Below are 23977 nucleotides of genomic sequence, written 5' to 3'. Positions count from 1 at the left end.
CTGGTGAGAGGATATACTGCCTTGTCTAAGAATAATTTATGCCTGCATCTTACATCTGGGCTGTGCAGGTACCTGGAGGGCAAGAACTATGTTTCAGATCATCACAATGGCCCATATTTTTATGGTTTTTACATACACTATCTCACTCGATCCTTTCAAAAGCCCCAAGAGAGAGGCAGTGCAGTATTAGTATTAATATCCTATCGATAGAAAGGAGAAACTTTGCATCTTTCACAGTTTCTAGAAATGTTTGCTACACTCAGGTAAATTTCCTCCATTGAATAACAATCAATGAAATTACAATTTTCATAAGATACAACCTAAGGCAATATCAGAGTTCGAAAACTAGGAAAGAGAATATATTAAACATAGAACCAATTAATATTTTGGGATGCGGCTAGTTAGTTGACTGATAGATTATCATTTGTCTAATTTGGAAGTGTCCATTGACCAACTCCATCCTTAAGTGTGTGAGATTGCTTGTGCAATAGAAACTGTCTATGATAAAGATTTCTTTTCTGTATACTTTATTTTTACCAATTATATGCAAAAGTAATTTTAAACATTATTTTTAAAAAAAATTTGAGTTTTATATTCTCTCTCTCCCTCTCTACTCTCCACACCCCCTGAGATGGTAAATAATTTGATATAGGTTATACATGTACAGTTGTCCCAAACATTTCCATTTTAGTCATGTTGCATTTATATAATTTTATTTTTACCAATTACATGTAAAGGTAGTTTTGGGGCAGCTAGGTGGCGCAGTGGATAAAGCACCAGCCATGGAGTCAGGAGTACCTGGGTTCAAATCCGGTCTCAGACAATAACTACCTAGCTGTGTGGCCTTGGGCAAGCCACTTAACCCCATTTGCCTTGCAAAAAAAAACAAACATAAAAAAGGGTAGTTTTCAGCATTAGCTTTTATTAGATTTTGAGTTCCAAATTTTTTTCTCCCTCCCTTCTTCTCCTCCCCAAGATGACAAGCAATCTGATATAGATTATACATATACAATCATATTAAACATATTTTTACATTAATCATGTTGTGAAAGAAGAGTCAGAACCAAAAGAAAAAAATCATGGGAAAGAAAAAAACAAAAAAGTGCATTCAGACTGGATGAAGATAGCATTTTTGATCATGAATATTTTGGAATTAAGACTGTACATTTCTTAAATACTAGTTGAGTATAGAGCACTGGGCTAGCCTTCTCTAATCATAACCTCTACCTACCACCCAGATTAAAGTGTTTTTTTTCCTCTCAAATTTTCCAAGAAAACTCTATCTTTATCTCTCTTTCAGCTCTGTCATACTTTGTTGCATTGTACTTATCCACAAGGCCAATCTTGCTTTATAGATTGCGTGTTCCTTGAGGACGAAGACAGTGTAATTTTTTTTCTTTTTTATCTAAACTCAGAGTTCTATACATAGTAATAACAATTATTGAACAAATAATTCAGAATACTTTTCTAACTGTATGACCAAAATATATTTCCTTTATTGATTACATGTAATTATTTTGGAGAAACTTATTGCAAATTTAAATTCTGGTCTAGATAGAAAGAATCTCTCACTGGGAAAAAAAAGCAAAGCTTTTGTATAACTTTGGAGAAATAGAATGAATGTATAGAAAGTACAATACAGAGAGGACAGAACCAAAAAATTTGTGAAATTGATGCATCTATTAAACTGTTCTTAAAATTCAAATCTGAACCATTGAAGCATATGTACTGAATTTCTTGACAGTTTTTAAATAAAAAAATTAAAATTTATCAAAAATTACCCAAGCAAATGGAACAAGCCTTTTATCATCCTATCTGGAAGATGAAAATTTTTCCCTCATTTCTGCAATTTAACAATGCCTCATCTAATTGTTGTTGTTCAGTTGTTTCAGCCATGTCTGTTTTTTCCTGGTCCCATTTGGGGCTTTTTTTTTTAGGTTTTTGCAAGGCAAATGGGGTTAAGTGGCTTGCCCAAGGCCACACAGCTAGGTAGCTATTAAATGTCTGAGACCGGATTTGAACCCAGGTACTCCTGACTCCAAGGCCGGTGCTTTATCCACTATGCCACCTAGCCGCCCCAATTTAGGGCTTTCTTAACAAAGATATTGGAGTGGTATGTCATGTCCTTTCTAACTAATTTTATAGATGAGGAAACCGAGGAAAACAGGATTAAATGACTTGCCCAGGATCACACAATTAATAAGTGTCTGAGGTCAGATTTGAATATAGGAAGATGAAACTTCCTGACTCCAAGCCTGCTGCTCTTTCCACTGTAACACGTAGCTGCCCTATCCAACAACAGACCTTTGAAATAATGGTAAACTTCCTAAAAAGTGTAACATGTCTCTCTTTGGACAGTTTTAGCACCTTGCATTGATACCTTAAAATAATTCAAGAGACACCATCATCAACCAGTTTGGTCAGAAAACTGACCGCTCCTTAAAATTTTATATAGAATACTTTCAGTTCTATGGATAAAACAACTGATCATTGAAGCTGCATAGGTTTTAGCTTCTTTGTATGAGGACAATTTGTCATTTTGCTGCTTCTGTAGAGTCAGGATAATTTGACCAGTAAATATGCTGTTAGACTTACAAGGCCTTGGAGTTTTATTTTACAATTTGATGCTTCTGTCACTATTTTAGCCAGTGATGCCAGATCTAGGATCAGGAAGTGCAAGGGAGGTGGCTAAGGAAGATGATATACATTAAGGGAGGTGGCTATGGAAGATGATATACATTAAAATTAACTCCCCCTCATCAGAAAAATTTTGATTTTGTATTCTTATTGCTCAGGAAGATATGATGAGTTAAAAAATTGTTTCTTGTTAAGCAAGTCCTGTCTTTCTCCTTCTGGCTTACAGGTACATGGCAATTATCCATCCCCTCCAGCCTCGGCTGTCAGCGACTGCCACCAAAGTAGTCATCTGTGTCATCTGGTCCCTGGCTCTCCTGCTTGCTTTCCCCCAGGGATACTACTCCACCACAGAAAACATGCCCAACCGAGTGGTATGTTTGATTCAGTGGCCAGAGCATCCTACCAAGGCTTATGAGAAAGTGTAAGTAGCAGCTTCCACATTGGAAAGTGCTGGGAAATATATTTCTTTCTATTTGTTATTCCTTTTCCTTTGGTCTTCATTTCTTCCATAACCATCATCAAACAGGATTGGTTAAAGGTCTAGTAAAATTCTCTACACAGATATAATTCCCTATGTCGACTATACCTAAGGTTAACCCTGATTCCAGCCCTCTAGCAATGAATTAAGATAAACTAAATTTACTTCCTTTCTCTGTACCTCAGTTTTCCCATCTGTAAAGTGAAGAAATTAAACTGAATTACCTCATATCATACCAGCTCTGACATTCTTTGGTTGAACTTCTCTGTGATATTGGCTGGAATATTGTTGGGCATTACTCTCTTCCATCAGTACTCTTATTTTTCCATCTTGAATGTCAGCGGGGTATACCAAAAAGAATGCTGATCTTAAATTTCCACCAAACAAAAGACCTATGAATGAGCCTTGTCTCTATGGCCTTTGTGGCCATAAGTCATTTCAATCTCTTAAAACTTCAGGTTCATCATCAGTAATATGCAGTTAATAATAGTTGTGTTGATAAGATCAAATGAGATGATGTACATGAAACTCTATTCACTTTTAAACTATTCTTATTCTCAATATTTTAGATGGAGGCTGGGGCCAACCCAATATCTATTTGTGCTGTCATGCAGCAATACAAATAGACAACACCCCAGAATTTATACAGAAGGATTTGAGCAAACTTAATTTCTTTCAGTAAATTGCAAAACTACTTTAATAGCCCCAACTTTTTTCCCAGAAATGAAAATTTTTAATACCAATATTTTACCAATGTTTTATGGTTCTGATACCTTCCTGGAATCATAATAGTCTGGAAAGAATTGTTAATGGATTTCACAGAGGGAGAAATGGAAAAATGAGTGATGGAGATGAGTAACCAAAAATATAAAAACAATGAAAAACTTTTCAAAATTAAGAAATAAAAAAATCATCTGAGAATTTTATGCAAGAGAAGATGGGTTGGTCACATAGAGAGTGAAGAATTAAAAAACCAGATACTCAACCAATATCCCTGTGATATTAAGAAAAACAAAATAGATTTCCTGCCTCAGATTTATGAGAGGATATAGACAAGATACTCATATAGACAAGGCACTCATTAAATGGGCTGAAATTTTGGGAGGGTAACCTCCAGATCAATGAAATCAGTCCACCAACAAGCATTATTAAATACTTCTTATATATCTAGCATGTGCTAAGTGATAGAAATACAAATTCAGGTAAAAAGGCAATCATATCTTGCCCTTAAGGAGTTTAAATTCTAATAAAGAAGATGGCATATAAAAGGAAGTGAAAGGATTGAAAGGGAAGGTAACCAGTCAGCAATATGGTGGAGAAGTCTGGGATGAGGTCAACTTAGAAGCAAGGAGATGATTGCCTTGGGTACCCCCCTCAAGTGGAAGTTCTTGTAGAAGCCACTCAATCAGAAGGTGGAAAAGTAGGAATTATAGATAATTTCAGGCGCTAATTCCTGAGTTGAAATAATCTTCCATGGGAAATCACAGGATTTTATTTTCTAGAAAGAACTTTGGGAATCATCATTTATTTACATATAAGGAAATTAAGGAAGGTCCTTGGATATTAAGATGATTCACCCCCAAATCACACAGCAGCAAGGCAGGAATCCAAACCCCAGTCCTCTAAATCTAAATTCAATTCTCTTTGCTCCACTCCATACTATTTTACTATAAGACACAATCCCTTATTTTGGAATTTATAGCCCTTTTTGAAAATCATAACACATGCACATGTGAGAGACAGCATGGAATAGTGAGTACAGTAATATTAGACTGGAGTCAGGGAGATTTGGATTCCAAATCCCACTCACACTCTTATTAACTATGTGATCATGAACAACTAAACTTCATCTCTGAGCCTCAGTTTCTTTTCTGTAAAATAGGGGGTAATGATAGCACTTGAATCAAAAACCAGCAGGATTTAGTGAATTAAAGTATGCAAAGCACTTTGCAAACTTAAATACCTTATATGAATATGATACAATTAAATGAACAATTCAAAGATCATTTATTTATGAAAGACTGAGTGATACAGATAAGAATTAGGAAGACCTTTCCATTTGGAGACTGAACTGCTAAGTATGTAACTGGCTAGAATAGTAAGACTAAGATCAAGTGCCCTTCTAGGTCAATGTAGTAGATGTTCCAAAGTCTCCTTGTATATACTGGGATTATTAAATGGTTACTGGAGAATTTCATCTGTTAAGTTCAACAGACCTTTTTTCCCCCCTTGTTTCAAGGTATGCTGATAGGAATAAGTACTAGCCAGTAGGGTTCAATTTGCCTCATATGGTTAAATGGATTAAAGTAGATGATCTCTGAAGTATCTGCCAGCTCGGAATCTATGATCCTTGACTTTGTCTAGGGTTGATCATGGACTTTAGGGTTTCAGAAAAGAGGAGCAAATTGGTTTTTGACATACTTCCTCCCCCCATTGTGATGAATAAAAAGATTCAAAAGACATAGTTTCTGGATAATTTAATCATTGTATTAATAAAACCATCACATTGTTAATAAAAGGATAGTCATTTGAACTCTCTCTTAGATCAAAGAAAATCATAGTGGACAGATTCACAGTCCATATACATTTGAATAAATTTCCACCTAAGGGGTGGAAATCAACTCTAAAGGTGAGCTGGACTGAGAGTAGCATTGAGTCACTCTTGGACAGAAATGCTATCTCTATATCAGACCACTCAAATCTGTCCAAATATATAATACCTCACCTAAGCTTGAGCAGAACACAATAACTTCCCCCAGGTCAGGATCTTGAACAAGAAAGTCAGTCTAATTTCATCATCAACAATGTCCTTCAAGAAATTCTGAATTTCCCTAAATTATTGATTATTAATAATCATTTTTCTCACCATTAGTATGTGGTGGGGATCTATCTTTTTTAATCATATACTTTAGAACTAGAAGGAAAATTAAAGATTATCTAGTCTAGTAAGCTGATTTTATAGTTTCTGCTTAAGGACTCAGTGATCAGAGAAATTATTAATAATTATATTTCCTTATTAAAATACATAACATAGATGCATCAAAATAGATATAGATGATGTTTGTCCATTCTTGAAGAGGATCATGACATCAGGGAGATGTTACACCATGACATGCATATGATTTTGATTTGAGCAAGGGGGTACTATGCTAAGTCATCAGTCTCCCTTTCTCTTTTTAAAGCCATTTGGGTCCATTGGCCAAATATGGATCAGGGCAACTGGAGATGACCCTGGATTTAAGGCAACTCAGGTTGAATGACTTTTCCAAGGTGACACAGTTAATAACTGTAAAGTATCAAAGCTACATGTGAACTCAGGTCCTCCTGACTCCAGGGCTGGTGCTCTATCATCAGTAGTGCCTAGCTGCCCATAGATAGATAATGATAAACAGACATAAATTATATAAGTAGACATAGGCATAGGTCTAGATAAAGATAAAGATTTACATATAGATGATGTGATTTGATAGAGCTGGAAAATATTGTGTGTGTGTGTGTGTGTGTGTATGAGTATTATAAGATATAAGGGAAGACTACATGGTGAAGATAAGTGACGTAAAACTCAATTAGACATGGGGCCACTAATCCATACATATGGATCCCTACAATCACATATTGGTAGAGAAAATAACATTAACATTATCTATGTTCTTTTGTATTATTATTTATTTTATCAAATGTTTTCATTTTAATCTGGTTTGGGTTGCATTCAGGAGGATTGCCCTACCTCATGTGAGTGTTTGACTTCTCTAGCATAGAGGACAGAGGATTGACCTTGGAGTGAATAATATATGGTTTGAAGTTTTAATTTTGATACATAGTCAGCATGTAATCATTGAAATATCACTCTTAGTATGTTGAGTACCAGTTCAGGCATCATATGTTGAGTCCCTTTTCCAGACTCTTATGTTGAGTCCCTTTTCTGGACTCCCTCAGTCTTCTGCAGTGAGCATTGGAGGGGCAGGAGACAAGGAAGACAAGTTCTCCCTTTGGATACCAAGGTCTCCAAGGTCTCCCTTTATTGAACCAAATACCAGTGCTTAAATATCCTCCCCAAACTCTAATCTACTCCCATTCCCATGGCACTTAGTAAAACAAGGCTCTGATGCTCAAGGACACCAGGTGAAGATAATTTACATGCTCCCACATACAACAATCCCTAACATTAGTGACCCGGGAAAATCTTTAAAACTGTAAATTGCAAAGAAGTTTCTGATTTATAGGTACAGAAGTATTTATCTTATCTAACAAAATAAATAATTGAAAGGAAAAGAGGGGAAATAACTGGTCCCAATAATAAAAAGAATTATATTTCTATAGTTCTCTTATATATATATATATATATATATATATATATATATATATATATATATGTAAAGTATTTCCTTTACAACCAGAATGTTAGGTAGGTAGTAATACAAATCCTTTTATCCACCTTGAACTGAAGGAGAAATGAGTTCAGAGAGGTCCAGACTTGTCTGTGAACAGAAAACTAGTATTTGTTTCAAAGACAAGATTGTAACTCAGGACTCTGGAACCCAAGTTCTAAGTCTTTCCTTCAACATCACACTATAAATAAATCAGTTAACAACCATGTAAACAAATACTGAGACTAAGGAATGCCTCTACGACAAGAGGACTGTCCTCAGATGAGACCAGCAGAGTTAGAAAGCAAAGGCTAGGGGCAGCTAGGTGGTGCAGTGGATAAAGCACTGGCCCTGGAGTCAGGAATACCTGGGTTCAAATCCGTTCTCAGACACTTACCTAGCTGTGTGGCCTTGAGCAAGTCACTTAACCCCATTTGCCTTGCAAAAACCTAAAAAAGAAAAGAAAGCAAAGGCTGACTTTCCGCTTTAATGTGTGAATGAAAATCTGATTTCTTTTGTTATGTATTAAGTCTCTTTTTTTATTGTGAAGTTTGGACATCATCATCATCAATAATAACAACATCAATATAAACACACACACACACATACACATACACACACAAGAACCAGGATTTTCTTTATAGTTCTTCTGAAGGGGTGGCTAGGTGGCGCAGTGGATAGAGCACTGGCCTTGGAGTCAGGAGTATCTGAGTTCAAATCTGGTCTCAGACACTTAATAAGTACCTAGCTGTGTGGCCTTGGGCAAGCCACTTAACCCTGTTGCCTTGCAAAAAAATAAAAAACTAAACTAAAAAACTATAGTTCTTCTGAATATTGAAATTCTAGTTTTATAAATGCCTCTAAACTCAAGAAAAAGCACATTTGCATTTTCAGTATAGGTGGTTTATTTGCAGGATAGCAATTGATATTATCCTATCTGCTATCCATTTTCTTTAAAACTGTTGCCCAGAGTACCTAGTGTCATCCCTGAAACTAATTCAAAGAATTTATTGCAGGAAAGAAAGTATCTGGAGCATCCATACTTAACAATGATGCTAAGAGAACAAAATGCAGGTCACCTTCCATGCAAGTTATACTAGATCTGACAGAACCTGCTGCCCAGCAAAGGACTGAAGTTGCTTTCAGAAGCCAGGGAAAACTAGAGAAGCATGATTAATGAAGTGCGATGAGTGATGGAAAGAGAAAAGACAATTCATGGAAATCATTCCCTTCATTCCCAAATCTACCCCACCCCCTTCTTCCAAATCCCAAAGGTCTATACATTGCCCTGTTGAATATATCTAAAGCCTTGTGAATAGCAGGCATTTAATGCTAATCGAATGGATACATATTTACATCATAGTGGTATAGGATTAGGTACATGCGGGGGCTAATTCAAACCAGTTTATGAAAGCTAATTATTAAATTTTTATCCAGTAAATAACAATGTGTGTGTGCAATAGAGTTGCAGTTTCATGTGCAATCATCTTTTTTATTATACTATGCTATAGAAATGCATTTGATCCATAAATTAAAGATTTAATAAGAATTTAAAAGATTTCATTGTAAGCATTTTTACCTTGCCAAATACTACAAGTTAAGGCTGGATTTATTATTTTGTTTATCATTTTACTTAATAAAAATGGAGAAAATACTAGTAATGCAGAGCTGGTGTATCATGAGGGCATCTCTTCCCTACAACACCCCCCTTCCCACAGAACTAGTTATTAAACATTTATCAGAATTATCCTCTATATAGGATCATGGAATTTTAGAACTTGAAGGGCCTTAGGATAAGTAGCACTTTAAGGTTTGCAAAGCACTATACATATATTATCTTATTAAATTCTCACAAAACCCATGTGACATTTATCCCCAATTTCCAAATGAGGAAATAAAGGATGAGAGAGGTCCTTTTCTCAGGGTCACCCAGCTAGCCAATGTCTGGGGTCATATTTTTGTACTCATCTGCCTGACTCCAAGTCCAACACTGTCCTAGCTCAGTTGTACCAATATGTGTTGGCACAGTCCCAAATCATGTGTACACACAAGAACCTATGAGGAGCCTTTGGTCATATATTTCAGCCAGGTGGTATATCATGTACCCTAATGGAAAGGGCTAGAGTTCATGCCCAATTTTATGGGAAGTGCCTCAAATCAGTAGATTGGCAAATTTTCTGATTTCACCCAAATATAAAGAAACTAGAAATTTAACAATTTATAATTAGAAAGATCAAAAAAGGCTCTAAAAAGGGATAAAAAATTCACCTCCCTTTCTTTGCAGAGATGAGGGACAATGTGTATGGAGCACTGCATCATCAAACCCAATTGATATATATATATATATATATATATATATATATATATATATATATACTTATTTTTGTTAAGTTGCAAAATAAACATAGTATAGTATAGATGTAAGACAATCTTAGAGGGGAAGGCAACTAGAACTGGGAAGAACCATAAAGGTTTACAAAAAAATGTGGGACCTTATTGCCTGCAATAGATCCAATGTGTGTCTGAACATTGATGAGAGCCAGGTTGAAGAGAGGTGACACAAAATGTCATGAAAACCATCTCTTAACTTTATTGTTGAATATCCAGACTTTTTTTTTTTTAACAAAACTTACCTCAGACATGACAAGTCAGACAGAATCCAGCTGCATGGCTTCCCTTTGAAGTCTGTGGACTTCCTTATCAGAAGGTTTCCCATACACTTCTAGCTCTTCAGATGTTTAGGTCAAGGTTCATTGGTGAACCAACCAATTCATTTAAAGAGCAAGTATACAGGCATATTTTAATTCTGGTGACACCTGGGGACAGAAGCTGGTCTTCTACACAATCTGAGCTTGATTTTTGAAAGAAACTAGACAGAAGCAAAGAGGGAGTGCATTACAGACAAGGAAGACTGACAATGTACTAAGGTAAGTGATGGGAGATGGCATGTAGTAAATAGGTCAATAAGAGTGACTCAAGAGTATGAGGAGGAGATTCAAGTATAAAAAAATTGGAATGGATAGGGCTAGGCTATGGAGAGTTCTAAACGAAAAACAAAAGAATTTCTTTAAAACAGTTTAAAAAACAGCTTTCTTGAGTGAAATAGAGGATAATATGGTCAGACTTACAATTTAAGAAAATCACTTAGGTGAATATGTGGAATATGGACTGGAGTAAGGAGAAATTTTATTGCAAAGAGACCAATTAGAATAAGGTTTCTGTAACAGTTCAGACAAAGGGGGTCCTGAAATATGAAATGTGGCTATGAAATAGAGAGAAGGGGATCTATGAAAATAGAATAGCAAAATTTGCCAATTGATTAGAAATATAGGATAAATAAGGATAACATGGAGGTTTTGAACCAAAGTAATTGATAAGGTGCTACCCTCAACATTAATGTGAAAATTTGCAAGATAAATGAATTCAGGAATAAATAGAATGAGTTCTCTTTTGAATATATTGACTTTAAGTCAACCTATCAAAAATTCAGTTCAAAATGTCAAATATGCAATTCATGATGTGGTACTCAAACTCTTAAGAGTAATTGGATATATAGAGCTGAGTATTATCTAAATAGAGATGATAACTGAAACCAATTGGGACTTGATTTGATCACTAAGTGAGTGTGAGTTGTTATAAACAGAAAGGAGAACGGGATCCAGGACAGGGCCTTGGTGGAGAAGTTCCTACAATTAATGTGCATTATGTAGATGAAGGTCAGAAACTAAAAATAGAACAGAGAACTAAGAGAGTACATCATTAATACTCAGGTGAGTATAGCTAGAAGAGAAAATGATGCACAGTGTCATATGCTAGATAGACTGATCAAAGAAGTATGACAAATGAGAAAAGACAATTAAATTCATCAATTTAAAAATTAATGATTATTTTGGAGAGCATTTTCAGTAAAATGTTGATGTTAGAAGCTAGACTGGAGAAGATTTAGAAAAGTGAAAGGAGAGGAATTAGAAACACTAAGTGGTTTTTTCAAGTTTTTCTGCAAATAGGAGGAGAAATATAAGTTGATAGTAATGTTGGATAAATTTAAGTGAGAGGTGGTTTTTTTTAAGGATGAGGGAGACATAAGCATGATTTTATTCATCTAGGAAAGTGTAAAGAGATGGGAAAATTAGCTACAAATGGGACAATATCCTGGAGAAGACTGAAAGGGATTGTGATCAATGATCCATGTTGAGTAGATCCATGTTGGCTATTGCAAGGAGAAAAATCACCTCTTCAAAAATGAAGTAAAAAAGGAGATGGGGGAGTGGGGCAGTGATATCAGAAGTACATTAAATGTGAAGGTGAAAAAATGGAGCTCTCAACAAGAGGTTTCAATTTTTTAGGAAAATACTCAGCAAAGAGAGTAGGGGGATAAAATTGTGCTAAGGAAGTGTTGAGCAGAGAATAAAAGATTTAGAACATTGAATGGGACAGAGAATGGAATGGTGGGGAATAGGTTTGTCTTGCTGTAGTGAAAGTCCAGTTGAGATTAGGTACCAAAATTACCAAGTCAGCATGATTTCTTTATTTTCTCCAGTTCTACCTGACAGTACATAAGAAAAAAGGCAGCAGAGTGGAATAATCCAAAGTTGGGCACGATCAGTTAAAGGACAAGGATATTTGAGAGTAAAGAATAATCTAAAGTTGAAATGGTTCATCAGAGAGTTAAGATTAGGAAGTGAAGAGAGCATAGCCTGTGTAGGAATGATAGCCTACATCAGGGGTGGAAACACCTGACCCACAAGTCATATATAAGACCTTTGAAATCATTTGGTCTGGTGCCACCACAGCAACCATGAGAAGAACTTGAAATTTAATAAATCTAGGGGAGAGGGAGAGAGAAATCAATGAAGAAATCAATGAGAATTCCATGAAGAAGAGACAATGTTGGATATGGAGTTAGGAAGGGATAGGGATCAGTAGATAAAAGCCACCATAATTTGGATTAGGTGATAAAATTGGATAGCATAAATCTCATAAAATGAGAGGTTGTTGAATAATTACAGCAGAAGACGTGGCAATAATAAGCAGAGTCCAAAATGTCCAATGAGTCCAAGGAATGTGATAGTCTAATTGGTATTAGAAAGGGTAGTCAGGGAAGTAGTGTCATCAGGAGAAAGCCAGAAGATGGAAGGTGTGAGAAAGAGATGCAAAATGAGTGAGTTTGTTTATTATGAAGCATGCTACCCAGAGGACACAGTGGAAGGAGTGCACAGGTCTAGAAAGGGACATTGGGTGGTGAAGTAGGATTGAGGCAGATTGGAATGAGTGAGCAACTTACTGGATTTGGGGGAGGATAGTTCAGTAGCTAGTGGTTCAGTTTCATGGAGATGGGAAAAGTATGAGGGGTTAGGAGCCTGCTATTACTTGAAGAAAATGAGTCCTGGCAGAATGTCAATGGATGGAGAAAGGTATGTTGAGGGAAACAGGTGATTAGATTATTCAAGATTGTCCTTCAAGCCCTAATCTCCTTATACCCAGATGTTGCATCTTAAGAAACCCTGAGAAGTCAGCTTTACTGAAGGCAACAGTAGAAGCATGGCCTAGGGAGTTTGGAAACAGATCAGAAAGGAGTTAGTTGTGTGCCCCCATCCCCTCAAAACAGAATAGAAAAGAATTTTCTAGGAGGAGAGGAGTCAGCAGTGTTAAATTCTTCAGTGAGGAAAATGTCATAAAACTATCTTAAAAAAAAAACCTGTATTCTGAAAACAACATTGATTTTAATTATACTTAATTTTCCAAATGAATATGTGTTATTTAGCATCCTAGCAAGGTTGATGTGTCTGTCAAAAGTGATGCAAATGACATGCCACTCCAAATATGAGAAATGGGAGAATTGGTACTTCAGAGTCTTACAAGTTAAACATAGGTCCTTCTCCAATATCCTGCTTAAAACTAATTCCAGGAATCCACCCAGCACTTAAAGTAGTAAGGACACTACCTGAAAAGCCAAAGGTAAGTTACTAAATGGTTCAGGAGAAGGTCAAACAACTCCCCCACACACACACACACTCACTCACCCACCCACATAATCAACTTTATTTTCATAGCATAAAATGATAAGACCTTTGCTAATGTGACATCTCCAGATGTTTCTCCATCCACTCCATCTGTCTCTTCCATTTCCTTTAACTGGGATGGTCTTTATAGAATTCTGTACTGGGGATTAGTAGGAGCCCTGATCCTGGTCACTTCCTACTTTTACTAATGGAGAAAATCAGGCTAAGAGCTCTAAGCCTAGAGATTTCAGGGTCTGCTGAGCTTCCTGGTCCCTTAAGGTCAACCTACCTTATAATTCCTGGTATTTGCAAAATGTGTTATTATACAGAAGCCATTAGGAAATGGCAAAGGAAATTTCTTTTTATTTCACTTACACAGGAAGAAATTTAAGATATTTATATGTTGGTTAGAAAAAACAGATCTAAACTACTTACCAACTTGCTCTTTGGGCAAAATGGCAAAATAGGAAGAAAAAAACATACCACATTCCCCTTCCCTTCACCTTTTTCTCTTTCAATTTTTCCCAAACTCTGAGGTACTCAAATCTTTTATACTGTTTGAAGGTTTCTCCTCTCATTTTTTTCATCAATTTATTACCATTGAGGAATGCTGAGATGTTAATACTTTAACATCCTTGGGGGATTTACATTTTAGAAGATTATGCCTAGAGAAATACTCTTAACCCAAAGTAATTTATCTATAATGGCAAAATTTCAGTCACCACCAGGGAAATACTCAGGCTGTGCCCCCCCCCCAAATTCCAATGGCTCTGGATGGCTAGGTGGCACATGGGACGGCTAGGTGGAGCAATGGATAGAACACCCACCCTGGAGTCAGGAGTACCTGAGTTCAAATCTAGCCTCAGACACTTAATTACCTAGCTATATGGCCTTGGGCAAGCCACTTAACCCCATTGCCTTGTAAAAAAACCCCTAAAAACAAACAAAAAAAAAAATTCAAGGGCTCTTTTAATCCTAGGATATGGGTAACTTCCTATTTTATCACTGTGTTCATTTACTTTCCCAATGTGGAATTTTCCCAGAAAAGAATTTTAAATTACAGTGAATGAATTCAGGAAGCCCAAAGAATAAAGTCCATATAAAACATTTAGGACAACTACTGTTTGAAAAACCTTTCTTCTTCCCAAGAAATCGCTTTTCTTTTCTAGGAATTGTCTTGAGAATATGTGTCAAATGATTCAGTGAATTAATAACTAATATTTATATGACATTTATGAAAATTAGAGATGTCTATATATGTGTGTTTACAAATGTTATTTATATATTATTTATATATACATATATACATAATGCATACATAATGTATGTTTGGGCAAAGACAGAGACAGAGAGATAGATAGACAGACAGACAAACACAGAGAGAAAGAGAGGTTATGTGGTTTGAGGAAGGCAGAAAAGACACCTCTAGTCTCTTCTCCTTACACTCTCTCCAAGGGACTTTATTTGCTGCCTGAGAGGGAAGCAGAAGCTTGGAGCCAGAAGCTTATCCACTTGATCTCCTCAGAGTGAGGTAGATCCCAGACCAGAATTATATCTATATGATCTTTTAAATTTTGTTAGATTAGGGGCTTTGATTTTCAGGTTCAAGTTAAACTTTTTATCACCCTTTTTTTACTGGATAAAGGAGGACTCAGGTTTTATAAAATTCAAGGCTTTTCTTTCTACTCACCACATTGTTCCACAATGAACACACATAGCAAGGAGCAAAAACCAAAACAAAACTAAAAGCTAATTTAATCACATCTATAATAAAACAGAAATCAAGAGAAAGTGTATGTAGGAAAACATATATTAAACAATGCAGAGAAAAGGAATGCCATTGGGAAAGCTGTGTAATAGCTCAACCAAGATAGAATCACAGATTTCGATCAGAGGGAAAATTCCCTAAAGGCTACAAAAGAGCGAATTGAGGACAGGCTAGCTCCTTTCATGTAAGCATCTTCCCAGAGTCTCATTCTCCCATCAGCAACTTGAAGTGGGGTTAGCATCATTTATCATCTCTCCCAAAGCTAGAAGCATAAGTGCTCAAAACTACTGCTGAAGTCAAAGAAATTCGAGAGAATGAACAAAGTTCAAAGAGCTTGGATAGAGATGAAGAGACTGAAGAGACTCCTCTTTCCAACTCAGTTCTGCCCCTCATTCAGTGTAGGATATTGATCTGTAACTATGAGAAAAGATGGACTTTGGGACTTATGTTAAATTCACATATAACTATGTACACTTACCAGCTATGTCAAGTCACTTAACCTTGTTTGACTCAGTGCCTATGTAAAGTGAGCTGGAGAAGGACATGGCAAATGATTCTTTTATCTTTGCCAAGCAAACTCCAAATGGGGTCATGAAGAAATGTATATGACTGAAAATGGCTGATGAACAAATAAAGTATTATTTAATTCTCACAATACCTATGAGGCAGGTACAGGTACTATTATATCATTTTATAGATGAGAAAAATGAACCTGAGAGAGGTTAAATGACTGGACTAAGATCATACAACTAATATCTGATGTGTGACATGAACTCAGATCTCCCAGACTCCCAGTCAAGAGCTCTCTCTTACCATTCTACAACCTGCCTCTAATTTGAAGTCTAGGTTTGTCATGTCTACAGCATTTTCCTTATCTACCAGTATAAGAACATTGTCAAAAAAAATGCAGGTGGGGAGTGAATATTTTTCTTCCAATGAGCAGAGAGAAGAGAGGAACATTCTCAAATGCAATGAGAGGAGTTTCCCATTCCCTAAAGGAAGTTAAAATAAAGATGTTTTATAGTACTATATTTATAATTCAACATAATGGGATGAATTCACTCATCTGGAGGCACTGCAACTTCAGTTGTATTCTTGGGGTTCTATGGAGATATACTTCCTTTAGACTTCTATTCATACAGTTTAGTGTTAAGGATAGGTGATAGTTTTGTTGATTGAATAAGGCCCATAGGGCATGGAAAGACTTTGTTTTACCTGTTTATAGATTTTTCTAATGAGCCAGGTTTTGGACCACCCTATGAAGATCAAAGAGAAGAGCATTTGGGTTGCAAAACAGCCTTGGGTTCTGATAATCAGCATGGTTTTTTTTAATGTTCTAGGATGAGGTTTACAGAAAGATAGTTTTTGTTACAAATATGGGTTCAGGGTTCCTAGGAAAGGAAATACTGTTTCTTAAGGTTTTTTTGCAAATGCAATGGGGTTAAGTGATTTGCCCAAGGTCACATAACTAGGTAATTATTAAATGTCTGAGGTCTGATTTGAACTCCTGACTCTAGGGCCGGTGCTCTATCCACTGCACCACCTAGCTGCCCCAGAAAGGAAATACTTTCAAGAATCCTTAATGCATATTTCTCTCTCTCTCTCTCTCTCTCTCTCTCTCTCTCTCTCTCTCTCTCTCTCTCTCTCTCTCTCTCTCTCTCTCTCTCTCTCTCTCCCCCTCTTCCTCTCCCTCTCCCTCTCCCTCTCCCTCCATCCCTCCTTTTGTCCTACAAATTCATCTACATACTTAAGAACTCTCTCACAGTTAAAAAAAAAAACCAAACTCTAAAATCATCATTCTGAAAAAAAAAAATACCTGACTCAAGCCAAGAAGCAGAATAGTCTGTGCCTGGGGAACTAGGAAGCTTCTTCCTGAGTTTTGTAGCAGTAATTTTTGCTGGGCAGCTGTTCCTCAAGCAGGTCAATTGTTGCTATGCTAACTTAAGTTCAGATGCCATATAAATGTGACTACTTTTTAAAATACCTAAATGTCAGTTCTCAACTCTGACTTGTTCAGAACTCTTGAAAACTCCTGCTGATCCTTGAACTTCACATAGTATTTTATTTCATACCTTTCTATAGTGCTATGATCCTAATATAGTTAGGTATCTGTGTATGTCTCATTTCCCTGCCAGATTATTATATTTCACAAAGACAAGCATTATATTTTTTTTTAAATCTTGTTTAATTGAATCAGTTGATGTAATTTGTTGTGATATTCAGCAAATAAGAAAGGATAAAGATAAGCATACATCACATGCAACTATAAGTTTCAACCTGGTCTATTCAAATAACTTACTGATATTGAAAAACAGGGAACAGATAAAGTAAGAAATAAAAGATATGAATGTTTGCCATTCCTACAGAAGCATAACTAATGTAAAGTAATCTTCACAAAAAGGGATTCATAAGCTCCAGAAACCACTTCATTGAACAAACAATCCTTTGCCATAAAGAAAAAAATGATGATAGTAAGGAGTTTAGAATATAAATTTATTTGTAAAATGTAATGGAAGGAGATAATGGATAGTAAGAGATTGTGCATCTCACAAGATAGCAGAGTATTATAAGAAAACAAATATATAGAAAGTTTAGGATAATACACAAATGAATCAAATCATCACAAGAGTAAATAAAGTTAGGGGCAGCTAAGTGGCACAGTGGATAGAGCACTGGCCCTGGAGTCAGGAGTACCTGGGTTCAAATCCGGTCTCAGACACTTAATAATTACCTAGCTGTGTGGTCTTGGGCAAGACACTTAACCCCATTGCCTTGCAAAAACCTAAAAAAAGTGTAAATAAAGCTAAAACTGGAGGAAACAAAATTAAAAGAATGAAATAAATCTGATATTATTTGTATTTTCATCATCATTAACAGTGAAGATACTATTTTTGCAGTCTAAATCTAAATTCATGAAATTACCCAAAGAGCTATAGCAGGAAGCAGAAATAACACAAAATGGATGCTCCAGGAAGAATGTAACAATGGAAAAAAAGAGTGGGTCTTATGAAGGAATATGCCAAGGTGAGGTAGATTCAGGTAGCTTAGTCTCTTCTAGAATAAGAGAAATTCTGAGAGAAGTTCAAGAATGAACCAGGCTCAAATGCTTCTGACTTAAAGAAGACATTAGACATGGTGTTCACACCATATTGCTACAGAGGAGGAAACAATGAGAGGAGAAAAGAGTGGAGGAAAACCTCCCTACCATGTCTCCAACACTTTTCAGAACTTTATTTCATATTTTAATTCATTGTTAAACATTTTACTCCTTGTTACTATGTAGTTTATCTTTGAGAAGAGACTGAATTTCTCTGACTTCCATATTAGCTAGGTCTATGGTTCAAACTAAAGAAATCATAACCTTGCTCATAGAAAGTTTCTCAGCTCAATCATGCCACACTCCAGATAGAATTCTGCTTATTCAGACTTTTGTCAAGGTCTTCCTACTTAGTAGTCTTAATTTATGAAAAACCAAAGAATGTTAGTTAGAAGGGACTTGAGAGGTTATTTGGTTTAGCCACTACCTGCTCAGAATTGGTACTCCTGACTCCAGGGCCGGTGCTCTATCCACTGTGCCACCTAGCTGCCCCTCAGAATCACAGAATCTGGAAATATTCATAGACCATCCAATCCAAGCTATACATGAACAAAAATCGCTCTATGATAAAAAAATAATGATAATGAAAACAACACATATAGAACTTTAAGATTTGGAAAGTTCTTTAAACATATCCTCACAGCAATCCTGTTAAGAATATGTCATTGTTATTCCCATTTACAAATAAGGAAACTGAGCATAAGAGAGGTGAAGTGATCTGCTCACACAACTAGTAAAAGGAGGGTTTCAAACACAGGTCCTTCTGTTTCCAGGAAGTTTACCTCCCAAAGTCTGCTATTTGACTTATGACTACTTCTAATTGTTGGGAAGTTTTCCATTTGTTGATGTAGTTCTTAAAATTAACACCTACAAAGTACCTAAAAGTTAGCACCTTATTAAAAAAACAAACTAAAATTAAACAAAATATTCCAGTTGTAGTCTGAACAGGAGGACTTATCCTACACATTGCCTCTTATTGCAACCCACCATTGCATCAGTTTTTTCAATTGCAGTATCACAAATGTTGACTATGAATGTTTAAAACTCAGATCTTTTTTAGAACTTCCTTCCTGTACTCATACCAAGTAAAACTTTACATTTACATGACAATATATCATGTATCTATGACTTTCTTGGCTTGGCAATTCTCTCCAATGGAACCTATTTATAATTTAGTATATAACCTTACAGATTTTCCTGAATCTCAGAGGTTAGGAGGCTTACTCCTAGTCACATGTTGATAAGTATCCAGCATAATTTTTTTAATCTAGGTGTTCCTAACTCCATATCCAGAACTCTGCTTCATTAGATTGCCTCTTCATAGTTTCATTTATTCTTATGAAGTTTGATGGGATGTCCAGTAGATATCTTAAACTTAACATGTCCAAAACTGAAATAATTATCCTCTCCTTTAACACTCCCAACAACTAATTTCTCTATTACTATAGAAGACAACACCATCTTCCCTGTCTCTCAGGCTCACAACCTAGGAGATATCATTAACTCATCACTATTTCTTCCCTCCCCATATCTAATCTGTTGTCAAGGACTGTCACTTGAACCTTTGCACCATCTCTCAAATACACCCCATTCTCTCCTCTAGTCTGTCACAACTCTGGTGTGGATACTCATCATTTTATGTCTAAATGATCTCCTCACTCTAATACAGTCTCCGTTTAGTTGCCAAGATGATTTTCCTGGATTGAGTATTTCATCCTACTCAATAAATTCCAAAGGCTCCTTTTCACTTCCAAGGGTCAAAATAAAATGCTTGGTTTTGCATTCAAAATCCTTTATAAATCTATCTCTGTCTCTCTTCAAAATTGCCAATAATCTCTAAATTAAGATCTTTCTTAATTTTTATTCCTCTTGACCTCACTGAAGCCATTGGCATTCTCATTTGCCCTCTTTTTCTTGATACCCTTGTCTTTCTAGGTTTCTGTGACATTAATCTATCCTGATTTTCCTACCTGTCTCACATGCCCTTTACCTCCTTTGTTGGATCATTGTCCAGATCTAGTCTGATAATGCTGTATATACCCCCACGGCTCTGAACTACACCCCTTTCTCACTTTCTCTCTCTCTCTCTCTCTCTCTCTCTCTCTCTCTCTATATATATATATATATATATATATATATATATATATATATACATATATATATGTATATACATATATATATATACTTATACTTCGTGATGTTATCAGCTTCCTTGTATTCAATTATTATCTCTATGCTGATTTTTCTCAGATCTACTTAGCCAGGCCTAACCTCTCTAACCTCTCTCCTAACCTCCACTCAAATCTCCACTTAGAGATTTCCCCTATTAGAGATTTCAAACTGGCTGCTTCACAAATATTTGTGAAACACATGTTCAAATGATGCAGAGAAAACTTGGCATGGGAGTGAAGAGATCAGTTGGAGACAAACTTTGTAAATCTTTTGTTCGCATTGTAAAGGGAATCTTCCTTTATCATCTAATTTAGGCCACACCTGAGGGCCTGACCTTCAACTTGGATTGCATTGTTCTTCCGGGGCAGCCAGGGAGCACACCTCAGAAGACCACCCAAAAGAGACCCCTCCTCCAAAGGCAAAATCTCCAATGAAGGACTTGGGTCACTCTCAGGTCACCACCCCCTCCCATGGACTGTGGGAGAAAATTTAAGGAGGTCTGAGAGGAGAGGTGGCCTTTTTGACCTTCCAGTCTCCTGCAGAACCTTGGATGGATGGCCTGGCCAAAATTCAATCAGCAATCCACATGGTCCTCTCTTAAAACTCTTTCTAACTTTTCTATCCCTTTCTTAATATGCCATAACTTCCTTTGATAAATCTCTATTTTCTTTCCAAAAACTGCATTCCCAAGTCTGAGTCATGATTCTTCACAGGACAGAACTGAACCCAAGAAACAAGTCAGTGACTTCACAAACACATGTCCAAAAGATGAATTTGTTATCTTTCTATCCAAACCTTTCTTTCTCCAGAACTCCTTTATGATTGTCTGGGGCACCAACATCCTTCCAAATAGCTGAGTTCACAAAATAAGTATCATCTTTGACTCTTCCTTCTCTCCTACTGTGACCCCCTACATATCTAATCTATCTGTTTCAAGTCTCTCCCTACTCCACTCCTTCCTCCAATGAATGTTTAAGCTGATCCTCCTAAAGCCAAAGTCTCATCAGATAACTTCCCTGATTCAATAAACTCTAGTAGTTCTATCACTTTCAAGATGGACAATAAGATCCTCTAGTACTCAAAATTTCTTTGGAACCTGACCTTTCCTACCTTTCTGGTCTTTTCACACTTTATTTCACAGTGTTCTCAGAGACAGTGAAACTGGCCTCCATCTCCATGTTATTCCTGGAACAAGATATTCCATCTCTTAACTCCAGGGAATTTTTCTGGATGACTTCTATACTTGGATTTCTTTCCTTTATCATAATCCATCTCCTGGCTTTCTTAATATCCTTGAGTCCCATCTAAAATTCTATCTTCTTCAAGAAACCTTTTCCACACCTTTTAATCCTGGTGTCTTCTTTTTGTCAATTATAGCCAATTTACCTTAAACATTCTTTTAAATTCATTAATTGTTTGGATTGTAAACTCCCTGGGGGTAGGGACTCATTTTTGCCCTTTCTTTAAATCCCCACCACTTAGCACAATACCTAGTACATATTTTTGCTGTTCACTCATTTTTCTTTTTTTCTAACTGATATTTTATTTTATTTTGCAATTACATGTTATGAAAGTTTTTCAACATTCATCCACATGCATGTTTATAAGTTAAATAATTTCCTTCCACCCTCCCTTCCCAGACCTCCATCTGTGAATAGTCTAGTGAACACTGTTGTACTTATACATTTGCATTTAGCATGTTTACATATTAGTCATTTTCTATATGAGGAATTAGGACTAAGGGAAAAGAAACAAAATCGTGGGATAGGAAGGAAAAACATAAGAGAAATTTTTTTAAAGTGTTCACTCATTTTCAATCATTTCAGATTGCAGATGAATCTTCCCAACTCCATACCAGGTTATTTTAGTCACTATGCCTCACTTTTCCTACCATCTCTGGTACATACTCGGAATTTAATAAATGTTTATTGACTAAGTGAATTTTCCAGTCATAGTTGCCCTTCATAATCGCTTTTAAACTATTTCTTTTTTTGTAAGTCATCATTTTTTATATTCTACTTACAGTCACCATTTATCTTCAAACTGATTCTTTCAAAATCAAAATTCCATTAGAATGTAAGCTCCTTGTACTCAGGAATCATTTACTTTTTAATCTGTTTTTCACTAATACCTAGTATAGTACTTGGAGAAAAAATATGTTTCATAAACGTGGAATGAATGAATTGTGTTCCTTGATTAATAGCCATATGGCATCATTAAGAGAATGTGGAGTTAAAGGATGTACATTATGAAGTCTGGTATAACTGACATTTATCTAGCATTTTAAAGATTACAGCATCAAAGGTTTAGATGGGACCTTAGATACCATCTCAAGACCCTTATTTTATTTATGAGAAAATTGAGGTCACAAGAGGGGTTCAGTAACTTGACCAAAGTAACCCAGACAATAGGGGACAAAGGAAAGATTTAAAAGTAGTTCTTCTGATCCCAAATGCAGCTCTCTTTATGATGTATCATATTGCCTCTCATTTGCAAAGCACTTTAGATATATTATCATACCAACATTATGAAGTATTGCAGATATGGATATTTTCTATTTTGCAGATCAAGAAACTGCACAACTGTTCCCAAAAACCAGGTGTCTGGAGGAATCCAGAAAGATGAATGTCCCTGAAAGTCCCTGTCAGTCAGACTTTAGATAGCCATTAAGGGTTCTTCTAACCAGAGCTGTAACTAGTGTAAGATGAAGGGGGTGTTCCTCAGAGTGCCACTGAGTCCAAGTTGTATTCTTATCTTAGGACCTTTAGTTCCTCTTGCTTGTTGCCTAAACTCTGGTTCATAGGTTTTATAGCTGGTTCCTTCCTTGGACTTGTAGCCTGTGTACTTCTGGATATTCAAATGCTATTCTTCTTCTTTGAATGTATTCACTTTCTATGGTAGGGTGTCTATTTTGGCAGATTTCTTTAGGTTTTTTCCCCCCTCTCCCCATTCTTATTCTTTTAAAGTCCTTTTGATTAGGTTTGAAAGACATGAGAGAAATATATATTTATCAACATCCTTTAGATCCACTCCATCCTTTACTAGAAGTCTATCATTCCTATAATTCAAACAGTGGTTTAGAAATCCAAATCCAATTTCAGTCACTATCTCCTTGGCCAGATGTTCACTTTTCAAACTGAATTTTCTCTTATGTGTCCCTTGGTTTCAAAGGGAAGTGATGAAAATAACACGATTGATCTGTGCTTATGATGCAGGAATTCTTAGATTAGGTTAGGAACTAACCTATTTTAAAAAATATTTTTAATATTCCATAACAATATTTCAACATTAGTTCATATTCCTATTTAATTTATTTCGTGCATTTATAAATATTATTCTGAGAAGTGGTACAGAAGCTTCACCAGACTGCCAAAGTGGTCTATGATATTAAAAAAAAATTCCTACTTCAAAGGTTTAACTCTCTCCCCTAATAAACACTAATCTTTGTCCATATTT

At 36.0% G+C, this 23977-nt stretch overlaps 1 protein-coding gene across 1 annotated transcript in view; it reads left to right on the top strand.

Annotated features, from left to right (window-relative positions):
* The window catches only part of TACR1 (tachykinin receptor 1), a 189690-nt gene that overhangs the window by 97653 nt on the left and 68060 nt on the right, over positions 1 to 23977 (top strand). Inside the window, exon 2 of the mRNA XM_074208476.1 lies at positions 2864 to 3058. Within this exon, the coding sequence (XP_074064577.1) occupies positions 2864 to 3058 (195 nt within the window). The remainder of the gene's footprint in view (positions 1 to 2863; positions 3059 to 23977) is intronic.

Source organism: Macrotis lagotis, chromosome 1 (genome assembly GCF_037893015.1).
Source record: "Macrotis lagotis isolate mMagLag1 chromosome 1, bilby.v1.9.chrom.fasta, whole genome shotgun sequence".
NCBI classification, from domain to species: Eukaryota; Metazoa; Chordata; class Mammalia; order Peramelemorphia; family Peramelidae; genus Macrotis; species Macrotis lagotis.
Note: the sequence above shows the minus strand (reverse complement) of the source record. Positions and strands in the feature narration are given on the sequence as shown.